The sequence below is a fragment of the Jaculus jaculus genome, chromosome 17 (genome assembly GCF_020740685.1).
Source record: "Jaculus jaculus isolate mJacJac1 chromosome 17, mJacJac1.mat.Y.cur, whole genome shotgun sequence".
Classification (NCBI taxonomy): Eukaryota; Metazoa; Chordata; class Mammalia; order Rodentia; family Dipodidae; genus Jaculus; species Jaculus jaculus.
In genome coordinates, this window is record NC_059118.1 from 24112407 (window position 1) to 24133581 (window position 21175).

A 21175-nucleotide genomic window follows, 5' to 3' on the forward strand; every position below is an offset into this window, starting at 1 on the left:
GATCACAAGTGATTGTATATGTATGAAAGTTGTCAGCAAATAGTTTAAAAAATAAAAAACATAGTCATATGTGGTGGTGCACATCTTTAACACCAGAGGTAAGAGAATCCCCACGAGTTTGAGGCCACACTGAGACCACATGATGAGTTCCAGGTCAGCCTGGGCTAGAGCAAGACCTTACCTTGAAAAGTCAACATAAATAAATAAAATAAGCTAAAAAAGAATCACAGAAGCCGGGCGTGGTGGCACATGCCTTTAATCCCAGCCTTGAGTTCCAGGCCACCCTGAGATTACATAGTGAATGCCAGGTCAGCCTGAGATCGAGTGAAACCCCTGCCTTAAAAAAAGGGGGGGAGGATCATAGAGGGACTTTTCTTGTTTGTTTTTAATAATTCCCAGGGCAGAGAGAGGAATTCTTTCAGATACTATTTGTGAGAATGGAATTGACCCAACCTCCGGGAGGAGAGTTTGACAATTTAGACCAATAATCTTTTCAAAGTCTGTTTACACTTTGACCTAGAAATTCTCCTGCCAGCAGCTTCTCCAGGAATGTGCAGAGTCACGTAGCAAAGACTGTTGGTGGCAAGGGCTTGCCTGGCAGGGAGGAGGTAGGCACGGTGTGCCAGGCCGACCACCCAGCGGTGCTCAGTGGTTACGGGACTGGGGAGGACGCAGACAGTCGGTCATGACACGCTGCTGAGTAATTACAAGTGAACCTTGCCTGCCGTGGCGGTGGCCACCTGATTTAATCCCAGTGCTGGGGACAGGCTTGCTGGCTAATTGTCTTAGCAGAATGGGTAGACATCAAAGTCAGCGAGAGGCCCTGTTTCGATAAAGCCCTAGCTCCAATCCCTAGCATTACAAAAATAAAATGGGATTGACTGAATAGTCGCTGTAGATTTTCTTTTCTTTAGTTTTGCATGTGCACACTGCCCTACACACACACACACACACACACACACACACACACACACAGCCCATACACTCTCAACCAAAACCAAAATAAAGTAAAGAAAAGAAAATCTGGGCTGGAGAGATGGCTTAGCAGTTAAGTGCTTGCCTATGAAGCCTAAGGACCCCAGTTCAAGGCTCTCTTCCCCAAGACCCACATTAGCCAGATGCACAAGGGGCGTGTGCATCTGGAGTTCGTCTACAGTGGCTGGAGGCCCTGGTATGCCCATTCTCTCTCTCTCTCTCTTCTTCTTTCTCTGTCTGTCACTCTCAAATAAATTTAAAATATAAAAATTAAAAAAAGAAATGAAAAGAAAATCTGAAGTAGAATATTCAGTAAATCCCATTTTCATTTTTGTAATGCTGGGAATTGAACCTAGGGCCTCACACATGCTAGGCAAGCACGGCCACTGAGCTCTATCTTAACTTTTTTTTCTTTCTTTCTTTTCTTTGTCTTTTTTTTGGTTTTTTGAGGTAGGCTCTCACTCTATCCCAGGCTGACCTGGAATTCACTATGTAGTCTCAGGATGGCCTTGAACTCTCAGCAATCCTCCTATTTCTGCCTCTTAAGTGCTAGAATAAAAGGTGTGTGTCACCATGCCTGGCTTCATTCTTAATTTTAAGTCAGAAATTCACTAAATTACTCAGGCTAGCTTATAATTCACTCTCTATCCCAGGCTGGCCTTAACCTTTCGACTGCCCTGCCTTAACAACCAATCCCAATAGCTGGAATTACAGGACTGCATAACCAGTCCTGCCTTAGGCTCTCTGTGTCTCTGTCTCTCTCCCCCCTCTTCTCTTTTTTCTTGTTGTATATATATGTATGTATATATATGTAATATATATACATACATATATATACAACAATATATATACATATATATGTATATATATGTAAAATATGTATATATATATATTTTTTTTATTGACAACTGCTATACTTACAGACAACAAACCATGGTATTGCCCTCCCCTCCCCCGCTTCCCCCTTCATAACTCTGCTCTCCGTCACATCCCCTCCCTCTCTCCATTAGTCTCTCTTTTAATTTGATGTCATCATCTTTTTCTCCTATTATGAGGGTCTTGTGAGCGTACTGCTAGGCACAGCGAGATCTTGGATATCGAGGCCAAATTCTGTCTGGACAGTTGTATATAAGGAGTGGTACCCTCCCTTTGGCTCTTACATTCTTTCTGCTACCTCAATGGACCCTGAGCCTTGGAGAGTGTGAGATGTTTCAGTGCTGGACCCTCCTCCATCCCTTCTTCTCAGCAATGTGTTGCCTTTTTGGGTCATCCCAGTGGTCATCGCCATCTGAAAAGAGAAGTTTCTCTAAGTAGAAGGGAGAGTAACATTAATATATGACTATGAACATTTAAGAGTAGTGATTTCAGGGCAATTTTGTGAAAGTAATACATGCATTTATCTAGATAAGAGCAGGCTTTGTACCCCTAAGGCTCAGTATCTCCCCTGCCATAGGCTTTTGATTAGGTTTTCAGTACCAGACATGTATTCCCTCCCATAGAGTGGGTCTTCAGTCCAGTTAGAGAGCAGTTGGTTTCCCCCAGAGCAGACATGCCACTATTGCACTCATTCAGTCATTTGGCCTGTGTGGCCAAACTTGAGGTTTCCAGTGCCCACTGTTCTTAGCGCTGATGACTTCTGTCTCCCATAAGGCTGCATACAGTGTAGCTTTTTCCAGCTTTCAGTTGGCTGGGCTACAGGGAGGTTTTCTGCTCAGCACCTCCTCAATTTCTCAGTGACTTTGCCACTCAGGTATGTGACGTTGTCAGCAATAGGGTCTTACCATCTCTTTCTCACAGGGAACCAAGGGCCTTGGAAACAGCCTGTAAGGTTTTAGAGGCAACATAGACCTCTTTTCTTGGTTTTTAAAACAAACTGTAGCCAAGGTTTGTCTCAAACTCTTAATCTTCTTGCCTCAGCCTCCTAAATGCTGGGAATATGGGAGTGTGCTTCTATACCTCTCTTCTAGTTTCTATTTTTTTATTATATATATTTTTATTGACAACTTCTATACTTACAGACAACAAACCATGCTATTTCCCTCCCCTCCCTCTGTCCATTAGTGTCTCTTTTATTTTTTTTTAATTAATTATTTATTTATTTGAGAGTGACATTCACAGAGAGAAAGACAGATAGAGGGAGAGAGAGAGAATGGGTGAGCCAGGGCTTCCAGCCTCTGCAAACGAACTCCAGACGTGTGCGCCCCCTTGTGCATCTGGCTAATGTGGGACCTGTCAACCGAGCCTCGAACCGGGGTCCTTAGGCTTCACAGGCAAGCGCTTAACCGCTAAGCCATCTCTCCAGCCCTAGTGTCTCTTTTAATTTGATATCATCATCTTTTTCTCCTTTTATGAGGGTCTTATGTAGGTATTGCTAGGCACTGTGAGGTCTTAGATTTAGAGGCCAAATTCTGTCTGGACAGTTATATGTAGGGAGTGGTACCTTTCCTTTGGTTTATTTCTTTTTAAAATATTTTATTTATTTATTTGAGAGAGAGAAGAAGAATATATATATAGAGAGAGAGAGATAGTGGGTGCACCAGGGCCTCAACCACTGCAAACGAACTCCAGATACATGTGCTACCTTGTGCATCTGGCTTATGTGGGTCCTGGGGAATTGAACCTGGGTCCTTAAGCTTCACAGGCAAGCTCCTTAACTGCTAAGCCATCTCTCCAGCCCCGTAGTTTCTGTTTCTTAACAAGGAAGTGTGTGGGGAGGTATAGCTCCATGAGAGAGCACTTACAAAGCAGGCACAAGCCCCTGTATCCAACCCCTAGGATATCATTCCCAAAGATGAGTTTAAGCATATAAAATATATGCATAAGAAAGTCAACAGGCCAGGCGTGGTGGCGCTCGCCTTTAATCCCAGCACTAGGGAGGCAGAAGTAGGAGGATCACCGTGAGTCTGAAACTCATAGTGAATTCCAGGTCAGCCTGGGCTAGACTGAGGCCTTACCTTGAAAAAAAAAAAAAAGTCCACAGGTGTGCTGGCACACGCTTTTAATCATAGCACTGAATTCCAGATCATCCTGGGCTAGAGCAAGACCCTCCTCAAAAAATAAAAAAATAAGTCTAGTAGATATCCAAAATACTAATTAATAATAATAATAGATTGTTGCCTGTTGGTTAAAGATAATAGTTACTCTTAATTTTGTTTAATTTTCTTCATTTTGACTTTCCAAATTTTTCTTTCAGGAATTTTATATTATTCTTAGGGGAATGTTTTTCTCTTTTATTTTTTAATTTTTATTTATTTGCAAGCAGAGAGAGACAAAGAGAATGAGTATACCATGGCCTCCAGCTACTGCAAACAAACTCTAGATGCATGTGTCACTTTGTGCATCTGGATTTATGTAGGTACTGGGGAAGTGAACTCATGACCTTAACTTTGCAGGCAAGCGCCTTAACCGCTAAACCATCTCTCCAGCCCCATATTTTTATTTTATTTATTTATTTAAGAAAGAAACAGGGCTGGAGAGATGGCTTAGCGGTTAAGCGCTTGCCTGTGAAGCCTAAGGACCCCGGTTCGAGGCTCGGTTCCCCAGGTCCCACGTTAGCCAGATGCACAAGGGGGTGCACGCGTCTGGAGTTCGTTTGCAGAGGCTGGAAGCCCTGGTGCACCCATTCTCTCTCTTTCCCTCTATCTGTCTTTCTCTCTGTGTCTGTCGCTTTCAAATAAATAAATGAAAGAAAGAAAGAAAGAAAGAAAGAAAGAAAGAAAGAAAGAAAGAAAGAAAGAAAAGAAAAAAACAGAGAGAGAGAGCGAATGGACACACCAGGGCCTCTAACCACTGCAAATGAACTCCAGACACATGAACCACCTTGTTCATCTGGTTTTATGTGGTTACTAGAGAATCAAGCCCAAGTCCTTAGGCTTTGCAGGCAAGCATCTTTAACCATTTAGCCATCTTTCTAGCCCTAGTCATTCTTTTAAATTAATTTTATTTTTGACAATTCATATATATGTATATACATATACATATATATGTACACATAATATATATATATAATATATTTTGATAATATTCACTCCACCTATCTTTTCTTGTCCTCTCATTTGTCATGGAGGGGGAGAGGTTTCAAGGTAGGGTCTCACTCTAGCCCAGGCTGACCTGGAATTCACTGTGTGGTCTCAGGCTGGCCTCCAACTCACAGCGATCCTCCTACCTCTGCTTCCCAAGTGCTGGGATTAAAGATGTGTGTCGCCACGCCTGGCTAATGTCGTTTTTTTTGTGTTTAATAGATTTAATTAGAGTTGTTTACATGAGCATGGATGGGGTGCTATGTTCTGGAGCATGGGTGACTTAACAGTGGCTTCACCATTGAAGAAAAGGTCACCTTCATCTGCACTCACCACTAACCGCCAACAGCTTCTGAGAGGGGCTGGCACCTCATGAGAAATATATATATACATATGTGTGTGTGTGTGTGTGTGTATGTGTATGTGTATATGTATGGAGAAAGAGAGAGAGAATCTTACTACATAGCTCTGGCTGGCCAGGGCAGGGTTTCAAATTTGCACCAATCCTCCCAGGTCAGTCTCCCTAGTGCTGGAATTACAGACACATGCCATCGTGCCTGGAATCCCAGCACCCAGCAGGTAAAGGTGGAAGGTAGAGATTGGATGCAAGCCCACCTAGACCATGTACCGAGATCCTGCAGCCTCCCCCCCAAATAATTGTGCTAGAGTTGTTGGAGAAAATATGCCATGAGTCATATTTATACTAAAACTTACTCTTGGGCTAGGGAGAGCACTCAGCAGTTAAAGGCACTTACTTGCAAAGTCTGCCAGCCAGGGTTCAGTTCCCCAGTACCCACGTAAAGCCAGATGCATGAAGTGGCACATGTAACTGGACTTTATTTGCAGTGGCAGGAGGCCCTGGTGTTCTCTTTCTATCTCTCTCCTCTATCTCAAAATAAGTGAATACATTTTTTAAAAAGATGCAACAGCTGGGCGTGGCGGCAAACGCCTTTAATCCCAGCACTTGTGAGGCAGAGGTAGGAGGATCGCTGTGAGTTCGAGGCCACCCTGAGACAACATTGTAAATTCCAGGTGAGTCTGAGCTAGAGTGAGACCCTACCTCGAAAAACCAACAACAACAACAACAACAAAGATGCAAGACAAACTATCTGATTATTCAAAGTCTTTAAGCTAGGTGATCAGGATCTGAGTGAAATGAGAAGGGAGGACCAACCGGGATGCCCCTCCAGTCCTGCTCTTCCACCACCATGATGCCATGATGCCACCATCACCACCACCCCAGCACTTCGCCATTACCCTGTCTGCTCTCCATATAAGTATCCCAGGGCAACTTGCTTGCTGCTGCCCCGTCTCCGTAACAGTGCCTGTCTGGCAAGCATCAACCCAGAACCTGTGTGTGAAGGCACTTCGTAAATTGCAAACTGTCAGACAGCACATTATTACCATGTTAGTAAATTACACACACAAAAACACGCTCCACAGAGGCCGAACATCTGCCGTAGACAACTGCGGTCTTTGCTCCTTGCAGCAGACTCTTGATGGCCCTCTGAGGTCAAAACAATTCAAGGTTTAGTCACTCCAGCACTAAACCCATACATTAACATCTATCCAAATGGCTCCATGATCCTATTTATAGATGCACTGATCATTAAGTGTTGTTGGAACGCTCTGCAGCAAGTCGGTTGTTAAATCGCTTGGCGCGTTGTGTGGATGGCTCTGCTCAGGGGGAAGGCTGTGTGTGGTTTATGAGTTTGGCAGCTCATAACTTCAGGGCTTCACCTATCCTCACACGCGCGTGCTGGTCACCTTGGAAACTTCCCTATTCTAGATGCAGAGCACAGAACAGCCTGGCTGACAGGAATTAATCAGCAGCTGCCTTCTCGGTTGGTTTTTACAAAAGTAAAAGAAAAATCAGTGCCTCTCACACCACTTTAAGGAGGATCCACAGTGGCATCTGAGCCATCTTCTTGAGGAAAATTAATATAGGAAGCTATGAAAAATGGGAGAAAAAAGAAAGAAAATTAAAAATTAAAAAAAAAAAACACTAAGCCAAGCATGGTAGTGCACGCCTTTAATCCCAGTACTTAGGAGGCAGAGGTAGGAAGTTAGCTGTGAGTTCGAGGCCACCCTGAGACTACATAGTGAATTTCAAGTCAGCCTGGGTTATAGCAAGACCCTACCTTGAAAAACCAAAACACAAACAAACAAAAAACCACTCTAAAAAGGTTGGAAAGGTAGTTCTGTAGTTAAAGGCACTTGCTTGCAAAGCCTGCCTTCATGGCTTTGAGTGCCCATGTGGAGCCCACTTGCAGTGACAGGGGCCCTGGCATATCTCTCTCTCTCCCTCCCTCTCTCTCTCTCTCCCCAAATAAATAAAAAAGATATTTTAAAAAGAACCAAAAGAATACTTAAGGAGGAAAAAAGAAAGGAGAGAAATTTAAAAAACAAGTTAGGAGAAGGAAATTAGATGAGTTCAAGGCCACCCCAAGATCACATAGTAAATTCCAGGTCAGCCTGAGCTAGAGTGAGACCCTACCTCGAAAAAAAAAAAAAAAAAAAAAAAAAAAAAAAAAAAAAAAAAAAAAAAAAACATGAGCCTGGGAGGCATGATGTTTCAGATATAAACCATGACAATAACCAATTTGTATCAGAGCTGTGTTTCAAATCCATGAGAAGCAAATTTCATTCCAGAAAAAAAAAAAAAAAATCCCTCAAGAAGACTGGGTTTCTCGGACTCACAGAAAAAATGTTATCCCTTGTGCTAGAGGATAAAGTCCACAGGAACATATGAAGACATCATATTGAGTACATCTTTTTCATATATTTATTTATTTCAGAGAGAAAGAGAGAGAATGTGGGCACACTAGGGCCTCCTTCCACTCCAACAAACTCCAGATGCATGTACACTTGACACACTGGCTTTATTTGGTTACTGGGGAGTTGAACCCAAAGCAGCTAGGCTTTATAAGCAAGCATCTTTAACTGCTGAGCCACTTCTCCAGCCCCATTCACCCTTTCCTTTAAGTGAGAATGTTCAAAGCCAGCAAAATGTGCTACTGAAACTGGTACATTGTAACAATAGAAAGCAATTTGCAGATGGAACAAGATTTAGAATTATAAAAATGGCATTATTTTTCTAGTTATTGTTGTATAACAAACTACCCTAATATATAACAGTTGGGATGATTGCTCAGTGCTTAAAGGTGCTTGCTTGCAAAGCCTGCCAGCCTGGGTTTAATGCCCCAAGACCCATGTAAAGCCAGAAATTCAAAGTGGTGCATGTGTCTGGAATTCATTTGCAGTAGCAAGAGGCTCTGGCGCACACATACTTTGTTTCTCCTTCTCTCTTTCAACTAACTAAATTTAAAAAAAAAAACAAACACCGAATAGAGAGGGGCTGGGTAGATGGCTCAGTGGTTAGAGGACTTGCTGGGAAAAGCCTGATAGCCCAGATTTAATTCCCCAATCACCATGTAAAAGCCAGATGCCCAATGTGGAACATGTGTCTGGAGTTTGTTTGCAATGGCAGGAGACCCTGTTACATCCATACACACACATTCTCCTTCTTTTTCACAAAAAAAAAAAAAAAATTAGAAGAAAATAAGTGAGAAGATTACAAAGCTGTCTTTGTTACTTTTGAACCGCTCTGAACACCATCCTGCTAGAAATTACTTAAATGAGAAAGGATTAACTCAGGCTCATGGTTTCCAAGGGTTTCAGTGCACCTTGGGGGGAGGGGAGACATGATGGAGGAGATTTATCAACCTTACAATAATCCTTTATTATTATTATTTATTTGAGAGAGAATGGGCGTATCCTCGAGCCTCTGCAAGCAAACTCCAGATGCATGTCCTACTATGTGCAACTGGCTCACATGGGTACTTGGGAATCCAATGTGGGTCTTTAGGGTTCACAGGCACAGCACCTTAACCACTAAGGCATTTCTCCAACCTTACAATAATCTTTTTTCAGTGTCAGGCACTGACATAATGACAAGTTGGGTGACTTGTCTTTGCCTCTGGATGACTCAGGGTTCACTCTGGCAGATAACCAGAGATTAACTATTGTGACAGTTTGGATGTAAATGATCCATAGTCTCAGGTGTTTGTGATTTTAAGCTTCCTACTTAGTCCCCAGATGGTGGAGCATTTGAGAGGGAGAGAGTCTCGCTAGTGGAGATGTTTCTGGGGGAAGACCTTGGGGATGTCAAATCCTACTTGACTTGTTCCCAGCCAGCTCACACTGACTGTTCTCTCAGTGATGCAGATGTATGATGAAGCCAGCCGACCTCCTCTTCCATAATGAAGCTTCCCCTTGAAACTGTAAACCTGAAAACAGACCCTTTCGTCTCCTAAGCTGCTTCTGGTCGGGTGTTTTATCCCAGCAACAACAGCGTCCCTCCTGCCTGGGGGGAGTACAGCCATGCGCCACCACACTCAGCCCAAGTGAATTCTTACAAACTTGACTTTCAGCCCGCTGCAGTGGCTCACATCTATAATCCCAGTGACTGAGGAAGCTGAGAGAGGAAAAGAGCAAACTCAAGGCTGCTGTGGGCACTGGGGACTTGAACCCAGTCAGTCAGGCTTTGTAAGCAAGAGCTTTAACCACTGAACCATCTCTCAGGTCTGGAAGGATCTTTTTTGAAAAAAAAAATTATTTTTGTCTATTTGAGAGAGAGAGAGAGAGAGAGAGAATAGGCATACCAGGGCCTCCAGCTGCTGGAAATGAGCTCCAGATGCACGTGCCACTTTGTGCATCTGACTTTCATGGGTGCTGGGGAATTGAACCTGGCTTTACATACAAGCACCTTCACCGCTAAGCCATCACGCCAGCCCCAGAACTTTCTTTTTTTGCCAGACAATTCCCACAGCATTGAGCATAACCATGTATTTTTGTAATCTCCGTTGAGGGATGGTGTCCATAGCCTTTCCTAAATGTTTTCGTCCTGGGAGAATTGTCTTAGATGGAAGTTTTGCATTAGGAGATGGTGTATCTTCACACACGGCGATGAAACCACAGGAAACTACTCAAGGTCAGGCCAAGCAAGTGGTACTCTTAGCTAGAGTCCCAACTCTTCAGGGGTTGGAGGCAGAAGGACGACCATTCAAGACCAGTTTTGGCTACAGGGAAAGCCAATATGAGCAAGCAAACGAACAGAGTAGCCTCACCCTTGGTTTCTAAGTATCCACTCCAATCCCAGCACTGCAGAAATTCCCTTTCCTTTCCCAAATGGTGACTCTGAAGCTGCTATTCTGCACTCTTCCTTAACTTCCTCCCTGCTCCAAAGCTGGATGTTAGGTGACAACCCTTCCAGGCGGGGAGAGGACGGTCACCCTGCCAAGAGTGGGGAATTCACTCTCTTTCTCATCCTGCAGCAAGAATTGCCTTTCTCCTTCTCTGCCAGGTCTCCTAGCTACTGAGTCCAGGAAATTTTCAGAAAAAAAAATATATACATAGGGTTTTGGACTCATCAGTTTGTATGTTAATGAGGTGTTTTGTTTTGTTTTGTTTTGTTTTAGATGGGTTTTGCAAGTATAAGAGCAGCAAGGAAAGATCAGGAACTAGACAAAGGAAAAAAAAAAAAAAAAAACCTTAGCAAAATCCTAGATACTAGAAAAGGCTTAAAGGCAAATTCAAATGAGGTCTTCCTTTCTCTTGCCATCTCCCAGCCCTGAGTGGTGAGTAAGTCCACCTCAGAAAGTGACCAGGCCAGGCAGCCAGTGCACTCAACTCAGTACCTGGGGGGCAGAGGTTCAGGAGTTCAAGGTCAGTCTCTATTTACATATTGACTTTGAGGGCAGCCTGGGTTACATGAAACCTTGCCTAAAAGAAGAGATGGCTTAGCGGCTAAGGCACTTGCCTACAAAGCCTGACGACGACCTGGGTTTGATTCCACAGTACCCATGTAAAGCCAGATGCGCAAGGTGGTGCATGCATCTGGAGTCCGTTTGCAGTGGCTGGAGGCCCTGGCAAGTACAGTCTCCGTCTCTCTTCTAACTCTCTGCTTGCAAATAAATAAATAAAAATATTTAAAAGAAAAACTGGATGTGGTGGTGGTGCATGCCTTTAATCCCAGCACTTGGGAGGCTGAAGTAGAAGAATCAATGTGAGTTTGAAACTCAGAGTGAGTTCCAGGTCAGCCTGGGCTAGAGTGAGACCATACTTTGTAAAACAAAATAAAAGGGCTGAGGAGACAGCTCGGCGGCTGAAGGCACTTGTTTGCACTTGCTGCAGGTCTGGGTTTGAGTCCCCAGTACCTCCACATAAAGCCAGATGCACAAAGTGGCACATGCATTTGAAGTTCCTTCACAGCAGCAAGAGGCACTGGTATATCCATGCTCTCTCCTTACAAATTAAAGTATTTAAAAAAAAAAACAAGGCTGGAGAGATTGCTCAGTGGTTAAAGGCATTTGCTTGCAAAGCCTATTAGCCTAGGTTTTATTCCGCAATATCCACATAAAGCCAGATGCACAAAGTGGCACATCCATCTGGCATTCATTTGCAGTGGCAAAAGGCCCCCTGGCACACCCATATTCTTTCTCACTCTCTGGTGCATGGGAGTGTGTTTAAATAAAAATATTTTTAAAGTTTGAGTTCTTTAAAAAAAAAAAAAGAAAGGTGGGGGTCTGAAGAGATGGTTTAGTGGTTAAAGCATTTGCCTGCAAAGCCAAAGGATCCCAGTCTCCAGGACCCACGTAAGCCAGATGCACAAGGGGGTGCATGCATCTGGAGTTCATTTACAGTGGTGAAGGCCCTGGCATGCCCATTCTCTCCCTCTTTCTCTTTCTCTCTCTCTCTGCCTCTTTCTCTATATCAAATAAGTAAATAAATAAAATATATTTTTTTTAAAAAGCCAGGCATGATGGTGCATGCCTTTAATCCCAGGGAGGCAGAGGTATGAGGATGGCCTTTGAGCTCAAAGCCACACTGAGACTACATGGGGAATTCCAGGTTGGCCTGAGCAAGAGTGAGACCCTACCTTGGAAAAAAAAAAAGAAAAAGAAAGAAAGAAAAGAAAAAGAGAAGAACAAACACAAAAGCCCGATACACAAAGTGATGCATGCATCTGGAGTTCCCTTGCAGTGGCAGGAGGCCCTGGCATGCCCATTCTCCCTCTCTCCCTATCTCTCTCCTGCATGCAAATAAATAAATAATGTTTTTTAAAATGCACAAAAAAATGGAAAGGAAAGAAAAGGAAACAAGAAGGGGAAGAGGCATAAAAGGGAGAATGGAAAAGAAAAAAAGTGTGACCAGTTACAATGACACATTCCTCATACGAGCTTCCCCGTGGGCACACTGAAGAAACTGAGGCCTTTCCTGAACTCCTGTTACTATAATGAAGAAGACATTTCAACACCACACTGAGACCCAGTAACGATCTTTTGTTTACTTATTTACTTTTAAATATTTATTTATTTGAGAGAGAGAGAGAGAGAAAGAGGCAGGGAAAGAGAGAGGGAATGGGCATGCCAGGACCTCAGCCACTACAAAAGAACTCCAGATGCTTGCACCACCTAGTGGGCATGTGCGACCTTGCGCTTGCCTCGCTTTTGTGCATCTGACTTATGTGGGATCTGGAGGGTCAAACATGGGGCCTTAGGTTTTGCAGGCAAGTGCCCTAATCACTGAGCCATCTCTCCAACCCTGGCTTTTTAATATATATATTTATATATATATATAATAATATATATATTTAATATATATTATATATATATATATATATATATTTTTTTTTTTTTGAGAAAGAGACAGAAAGAGGCTGTGGTGGTTTGAACTAAGTGTTCCCATAAACTCATGTGGTCCGAATGCTAGGTCTCCAGCTGATGGCAATTTGGGAATTGGAGCCTTGCTGGAGGAAGTGTGTTGTTGAGGGTGGGCTAATGGGAGTTATAGACAGTTTCCTCTTGTATTGTTTGGCACACTCTGCTGCTGTTGCTGTTGGCAGGGAGGTGATGTCCAGCCTCAGCTCATACCATGTTGTCACCTGTCATGGAGCTTCCCCTCAAGGCTGTAAGCCAAAATAAACCCTTTCCTCCCACAAGCTGCTTTTGATCAGGTACTTTGTACCAACAATGAGATAGTAACTACAACAGAGGAAGAGAAACAGAGAGAGAAAGAATGGGTATGCCAGGGCCTCCTGCCACTGCAAAGGAACTCCAGGCGCATGCACCACTTTGCATATCTGCCTTTTTGTGGGTCCTGGGGAATCAAACCAGTCATCAGGGTTCGCAAGCAAGAATGTTTAACAGCTGAGAACATCTCTCTGTCCCAGTAATGAACTGTTTACTATTGTCTGCTTTTTTTTTTTTTTTTTTTTTGAGCACAGTGGTCTTTAATTGCTTTCAAATTCTGCTTATCAGAAGGTAGTCAGCCACAAAGGACGCCTTCGAAGTCCAGATCAGGTGAAGTTGCTCGTGTCTGCTCTTGACCTTTCCAGGGAGGGTGTGGAAGTTCCCATCTATGGTGTGCTGAAGTCGGGGCTCCTCACCTGAAGCTCTGCTGCTGTTGCTGCACCAGGCCCACGCTCTCAAAGACTCTTGCACTGTCTTCCCCCTTTTTCGCGCACGGTGGCTTTGGGGTGCAAGGCGGCAGGGGGTTCTGGTCGCTGCTTGTCTGCTCTGCGAGGGAATACTTAGTATTGGTATATTCGCGTCCTTTCCTCTTGCTTTTCTGCTCCTCGTCGACCGTGCGCTGCAGTGTCTCGATATGGTGCTGGACAGCCACGTAGATGAACCGGTACTGGGCTTCCGTCTGAACCATCCCTGACCTCTGGGACCGCACCATCTGAATCGTCTTGGCAACGTCAATGTCACAGTCGACACCTTTCTCTCGGATGATGTCGATAAGAATATCGATCACGATGAATGTCCCTGTGCGGCCAATTCCAGCACTGCAGTGAACCACATAGGACCTGCGCCCACGATGCTCTCCTGCTTGCGGCGGACCTCCTCCAGGAAGTCCAGCACACCCTGGGGATCACCGGGTACTCCGTGGTCCGGCCAGGTCTGAAAGTGATACTGCCAGACCGTTCTCTCCGTGTTCCCTTGTCCAACCTTGGAAAGTTTCAGTTCTCGTAAAGTGTAGTCATGAGCGGCGCTTTCTTTGACGTGCCTGACACGCATGACGCCGTATTCTTTAAGCGCAGACTCCTCGGGCCAGTACTTGACACACTTGCTCCTTCCTCTTTCCACTTCCTTGGTTGCCATGACAATGACTCGGGAGTTTTCTTGGAACACCATGCGCCAGAAGTCGTTCACGGTGTTTGGCAAGCAGCCTTGAGTGGCGATGTAACTCTTCTTGGGCTTTGAATCGTTGCCCTTGCTTGCGAATGCGGGCATGATGATGTTTGCATTGATGTAATCGGAAACTGGCTCACTGGGATCTCCGTCATGTAGGACGACCCTGGTGTGATCAAAGGGCAGGATGTTGTCATATCTGTTTTTGTTTTTATTTTCTTGCCTCTGACCTTCTTTCCGACTGTAGAGAGGTTTGCATTCCTGCTGTTGTAGCGTCTCAAATTCTTCCCAAAAGCCTTGTTTGACTTTATCTGTGGTCTCGGCGAATTTGCTGAGCTCTCGGACCCGGCTTTCTATTTCCGCAGCGTTGACCCGGGTCGTATTGAGGGGCTGCTTGAGTTGTAGCACTGCGCCCAGCGTTTCCACCATAGGATTTTTCTTGTAATGCTCCACCAAGTCTGTCAAGGAGTCAAACCGTTCTCCTCCGCCAACGTCGTACTGCAGTTCCTGGCAGCGAATCATGACGTGGGTCACTCTGGACTGGCCATCGTTGCCCTCCCCGTCGGCGTCACCGGTGCGGACAGAGAGGACGAAATCTCCAGGGTGGCTCTGGCTCTCACGGACCAGAAAGCTGCCATGCTTCCCCTTCTCGGCCAGGAGGTTCTCGGCTTCCTTTCCAGACAGGTGACCGTGGAACCACCGTTCCGAGGTAGGATCAGTACAGTTCAGTGGGTATCTGAGCTCCATGACATCTCCGTTCTTCTCTTTCAATTGTCCCTGGTGCTCCACGTAGTACTGGACCAGCTCAGCCAGGGTGGCAAACTTCTCCCCTCCGGGCAGGTCGTAGTGGTCGCTGGTGTTCTGAATCTTGATGTGAGTGACAGCCCCGTTTCTCCTAACCGACAGGGTGAAGTCTCCAGGGTTGCTGTTGCTGGGTCTGGCCAAGAAACTGCCGTCGACTCCTCTGGTCGATAGTAGGCTCTCTGCCTCCACGCCAGTGATGTTTGGGTGAAACCATCTCCGCGATGTCGTGTTCCTCGGGCCCTCCGCCGACCTCCGCAACGGACCCTCACTTTGGCCCACGCTCTGCAGGGCGCGCTCCGAGGGAGGCGCGCTCGGGACGCACGGGGGCAGGGGCCGGGGGCAGAGCCAGGCAGCCGCGTGCAGAGCCCCCTCCAGGCCTGGAGATCTCTGACGCTCCTACTGTTTCCTTTTGAGACAGTGCTTCACCATATAGCCCAGGCTGGCCTCAAATTCCTTTTGTGTTTCTTTCCATGATTTGTGTGTGTGTGTGTGTGTGTGTGTACGCACGTGTGTGTGCACGTATGTTGGTATGGGTGGGCACACATATGCATGTACGTGGAGATGAGAGTTCAATGTCGATATCTTCCTCAGCCACTCTCCACCTTACTTTTTTAAATTAAAAAAAAAATTTATTTCAGAGAGACAGACTGAGAAAGAGGCCGAGAGAGAGAAAAAAAAAGGATGGGGGCTGGAGAGATGGCTTAGCGGTTAAGCACTTGCCTGTGAAGCCTAAGGACCCCGGTTCGAGGCTTTGTTCCCCAGGTCCCACGTTAGCCAGATGCACAAGGGAGCGCACGCATCTGGAGTTCGTTTGCAGAGGCTGGAAGCCCTGGCGTGCCCATTCTCTCTCTCCCTCTATCTGTCTTTCTCTCTGTGTCGCTCTCAAATAAATAAATAAATAAAAATTAAAAAAAAAAAAGGGATGGGCACACCATGGCCTCCAGCCACTGCAAACGAACTCCAGATGTATGTGCCACTTTGTGCATCTGGCTTTATATGGATACTGGGGAATTGATCTCAGGTTGTCAGGCTTTTGCAAGCAAATGACTTTAACTGCTGAACCATCTCTCCAGCCCCTCTATCTTACTTACTTACTTTATTTATTTATTTATTTATTTTTGTTTTTCAAGGTAGGGTCTCACTCTAGCCCAGGCTGACCTGGAATTCACTACGGAGTCTCAGGGTGGCCTCGAACTCACAGCAATCCTCCTACCTCTGCCTCCTGAGTGCTGGGATTAAAGGTGTGTGCCACCATGCCCGGCTATTTATTTATTTTGAGTATAGAGAAAGAGAATGGGCATGGCAGCACCTTCAGCCTGCTGCAAACAAACTCCAGATGCGTGCGCCCCCTATGCGCATGTATGACTTTGCACACTTGCATCGCTGTGTGTCCGGTTACGTGGTGCCTGGAGATTTGAACATGAGTTTTTAGGTTTCACAGACAAGCACCTTAACCGCTGAGCCATCTCTCCAGCCTGTACACTTTACTTTTTGAGAGAAGACCTCTCACTGAACCTAGAGCTCACCTGACCGGCTGGACGATCCAGCAAGCCCTAGGGATCCTTCTGTCTGTACCTCCGCAGTACTGGATTGCAGGTGCAGAGAAGACTCTGACCTTCATGTGGGTCCTGGAGATCACAGTTCAGATCCTAGGGCTGTGGAGATGGCTCAGCGGTTAAAGACACTTGTCTGCAAAGCCTACCGGCCCAGGATCAGTTCCCCAGTACTCACATAAAACCACATGCACAAAATGGCACGTATGTCTAGAATTCTTTTGCAGTTGTAAGAGACCCTGGCACACTCAAACTCCATTCTCTCATTCTCTCTCATAGGTAAAAAAAAATATATAGAAAAGAGCTGGGGGGGGGGGCAGTGCACTCCTTTACTGCCATCACTAGGAAGGTAGGGAGGCTGTGAGTTTGAGGCTAGCCTGGGATTAGATTGAGTTCTAGCTCAACCTTGGTGAGACCTTACCTCAATATATATATATAAAATGAAACTGAGATCTACAGCCTCCTTTCTCACTTAATTTCCCTTTGCAGTTCTAGGAATTGTACCTGGAGCATGACACAAGCTAGGCAAGAGCTCTACATCCTCAGCCCTCTTTTTCCCTTTCTTTTGTTTTGAGGCAGGGTCTGTAAGTTATTAAGGCTGACCTTGAACTCACTCTATAAGTCGCCAATAATGACCCTGAATTCACTTTGTGGATCCCAGTGTGGCTCCAGCCTCCCAAGCACTGAGATTTACAGGCATGTGCCACCACACCCACCCTACCAGTGTCTTTATGAAGCACCTACTATGTGACAGATGCCTGTGGCCTTCGAGCCAGGGAGAAGAGCCCGGGGAGTGCACACAAGGCTATCATGCCAATAGGATTCCTCCTAGCCGGCCCATAGGCAGCTCCTTCAGGCTGTCTGCCCCACAGTACTTTGGGAAACTGAGCTATGTCTGCAATTTAAGGAATTCGATTAACCCAGGCCTTGTCCTGTTCTGACAGCTGCAGCTGCCATGGAGGCCTTCCAGAACGTGCCACTCTGAAGCTCGGTGTGGGTTTGCCTTTCATTCCACATGCTGGAAGGGAGCAGGGCTCTGGGGCCAGCAGAAGAAAGGCTGGCCGGACGCTCTGTGCAAGGACAAGGTGGACCTTTGCTTGGCAAGTGAGGGAACCTGGCTGCAGAGACTGGCATGAAACTTGACTTTGGGGGGAGGGGCAGGGGCTAGTGGGGGAGGGTTGAGTGAGGAAGAGACAGGCAGCCTGCTGTGGTAAAGTGGTGGCCTGGGCGTGACCTCTAACAGGCTGAGTGGTTCTCAGCCCCCTTGTCAGTTGTTCTAGTAGCTCTGTTGACTGTAAGCATCGTAACTGTGCTAAGACAGCTGAAATGTGTCATTAGCAGCATTTAGTACATTCACAATGTCATAGGACCAGAACCACTCTTTAGCCCAGGACACTTCATCACTCAAAAACAAAACAAAACAAAAAACGGGCATGGTGGCGCACACCTTTAATCCTAGCTCTTGGGAGGCAGAGGTAGGAGGATCACCATGAGTTCGAGGCCACCCTGAGACTACAGAGTGAATTCCAGGTCAGCTTGAGCTAGAGTGAGACCCTACCTCGAAAAACCAAAATGTGTGTGTGTGTGTGTGTGTGTGTGTGTGTGTGTGTGTATGGGGGCTGGAGAGATGGCTTAGAGGTTAAGTGCTTGCCTGTGAAGCCTAAGGACCCCAGTTCAGGGCTTGATTCCCCAGGACCCATGTAAGCCAGATGCACAAGGGGGCCGCATGCATCTGGAGTTCATTTGCAGTGCCTGAAGGCCCTGGCATGTCCATTCTCTATCTATCTGCCTCTTTCTCTCTCTGCCTGACTGTTTCTCTCAAATAAATAAATAAAAATTAAAAGCCGGGTGTGGTGGCACCCATCTTTAAACCCAGCACTCAGGAGGCAGAGGTAGGAGTATCGCCATGAGTTCGAGGAATTCCAGGTCAGCCTGGGCCAGAGTGAGACCCTACCTCAGAAAACAAACAAACAAAAAAAAAGTTAACCCCAGGGTTGGAGAGATGGCTTAGAAGTTAAGATGCTTGCCTGCAAAGCCTAAGGACCCATGTTCAATTCTCCAGATCCTACATAAGCCAGACACACAAAGGTGAGACAAGCGCAAGGTCTCACATGCCCACTAGGGGGCGCAAGCCTCTGGAGTTTGATCACAGTGGCTGTGAGGCCCTGCCATGCTCTCTCTCTAAAAAAAAGTAACTAAATAAAAAGTTAACCCCTGGGTTGGACAGATGACTTAGCAATTATGGTGGCTGCCTAAAAAGCCAAAGGATCCAGGTTTGATTCCCCAGGACCCTAAAAGCCAGATGCACAAGATGGTGCATGTCTCTGGAGTTCCTTTGCAGCAGCTGAATGGCCAGGATGCCCATTCTCTATCTGCTTCTTTCTCTACTTTCTCTCCCTCTCAAATAAATAAATGAATCATACACATATATGATATTCCCTAGCCTCTAGCAACCACTAAGTAGTCTTCTGTCTTTTTGTACATGCCTATCCTGGGTGTCTCATGTCAGTTGGATCACACCGTGTGTGAACTTATTGATCGGAATCCCTTCCCTTGGTACAGTGTTAACAAGGCTCCCACATCTTGTAGCACAACTCAGCAATTTATTCCTTTATATAAGTGAATATAACCCTATTGGAGAATATGCCACAGTATGTTTATCCTCTAATCAGCTAATAGACACTGGGCTGTTTCCAACTTTGGGCTGGAGGATTCCAATTTCTCCACATTCTATCCTACCTGTATACCTACAATGCATTTTTTTTTTAGGTAGGAAATATACTTTTAGTCATTAAACTTATCTCTCTCTCTTTGAGGTAGAGTCTCACTCTAACCCAGGCTGACCTAGAACTCACTCTGTAGTTCAAAGATGGCCTTAAACTCACAGCAATCCTCCTACCTTAACCTCCTGAGTGCTGGGATTAAGTGTGCACCATCATGCCTGTCTAGTATTTAAACTTTTTCTCCTTTCTTTCCTTCATTTCAAACTTTTCAAAATTACTTTTGGGGCTGGAGAGATAGCTGAGCAGTTAAGTCACTTGCCTGTAAAGTATAAGGAACCCAGTTTGATTCCCCAGTGAGCACATAAAGCCAGATGCACCAGGTGGCACATATGTCTGGAGTTCGTTTGCAATGGCTAGAGGCCCTGGCATGCCCCCTCCCAAATAAATAAATAAATATTTTTGTTGTTGCTGTTGTTTCAAGGTAGGGTCTCACTCTAGCCCAGGCTGACCTAGAATTCACTATGTAGTCATAGGCTGGCATCAAACTCACACGATCATCCTTCCTCTACCTCCTGAGTGCTAGGATTATAGACATGTAAGACCACACCTGGCAAATAAAATATTTTTTAAAAATTAGTTTTAAATATATTTTTAGCTATTTGCAAGGAGAGAGAATGGGAATGGGCCTTCCAGGGGCTCCTGCAAGTGCAAATGAGATCCAGCTGCATGTGCTATTTTGTGCTTGTGCATCTGGGTTACATGGGTACTGGGGAAGCGAACCCAGGCTGTCATGATTTGCAAGTAAGAGCCTTCAACTGCTGACCCATCTCTCCAGCCACCGATTTTTTTTTCAGGTTTTTGAGAGTGGGTCTTATTGTGCTTCCCAGGCTAATTTGGACTTTTGACCTCAATCCTCCTGCCTCAGCCTCCCCAAAAGATTCAATCAAATTCAGGATCCTTTATTTACTAGTTTTGAAATAGACTATTGTTTTGTATCCCTGACTGGCCTGATGCTTGGTACTAGTTATGTAGCCCAGGCTAGCCTTGAACTCATGGTAGTCCTCCTGCCTCAGTCTTTCAAGAGCTGGGATCAAAAGTGAGTGCTACCACCCTGGGCTCATATTTTATTTCATGTTACTTCATATTACTTTATTTTCTAAATGGCTGGAGATTTTTTATGTTTTATTTTTATTTATTTATTTGAGAGAAAGAGGCAGAGAGAGTGGGAGAGAAAGGGAAAGAGAATGGGTGCACCAGGGCCTCTAGCTACTGCAAATGAACTCCAGACACATGCACCACCTTGTTCGTCTGGCTTACATGGGTCCTGGGGAATTGAACCTGGGTCCTTTGGTTTTGTAGACAAGCACTTTATCTGCTAAGCCTGCAGGTTTTTCTTCTAATGAAATCTTTCTTGGAAGGTGACTATTATAAGAGAAATTGCTGGAAATACTGGAACCAACAGAACTTCTGAGGAGAGGCTGAGAAGATGGTGCAGCAGTTTAAGGCACTTGCTTGCAAAGCCTGCCAGCCCAGGGTTCAGTTCCCCAGTTCCCATGTGCTAGGCACAAAAGCTGAGGAAATTCTGGGGCAGGGTCTCCCTGAAACTCACTCTGTAGCCCCAGGCTGGCCTCAAATTCATGGTGATTCTCCTACCTCTGGATTGATAATTAAAATTCTCCCACCTCTGCCTTCCAACATGTAGGCAGGGATTATTAGCATGTGTTACCATGCCCAGCCCCCTTTTTGAACACTCGGGGTGAGGGCACTCCCTTGCCAATCCCAGCTGCTCTTTTCACAGGGGACCCGAAACACATGGGGAGCACAGGTGTAGACACTTCCACCCACAGCCCTAGAGGATTTCCCAGCTGGAAGCCCGCGCCAATTACTAGTCATATGAATGAGCC

General features: G+C 45.5%; 1 protein-coding gene across 1 annotated transcript; it reads right to left on the bottom strand.

The window, feature by feature from the left end:
* Nucleotides 1-13439: 13439 nt before the first annotated feature.
* On the bottom strand, nt 13440-16616 carry LOC101596836 (tyrosine-protein phosphatase non-receptor type 11-like). The gene is given in 3 exon segments (XM_045136988.1): nt 13440-13861; nt 13864-15305; nt 16522-16616. Coding segments are annotated over 3 exon segments (1959 nt in total).
* Nucleotides 16617-21175: the final 4559 nt, after the last annotated feature.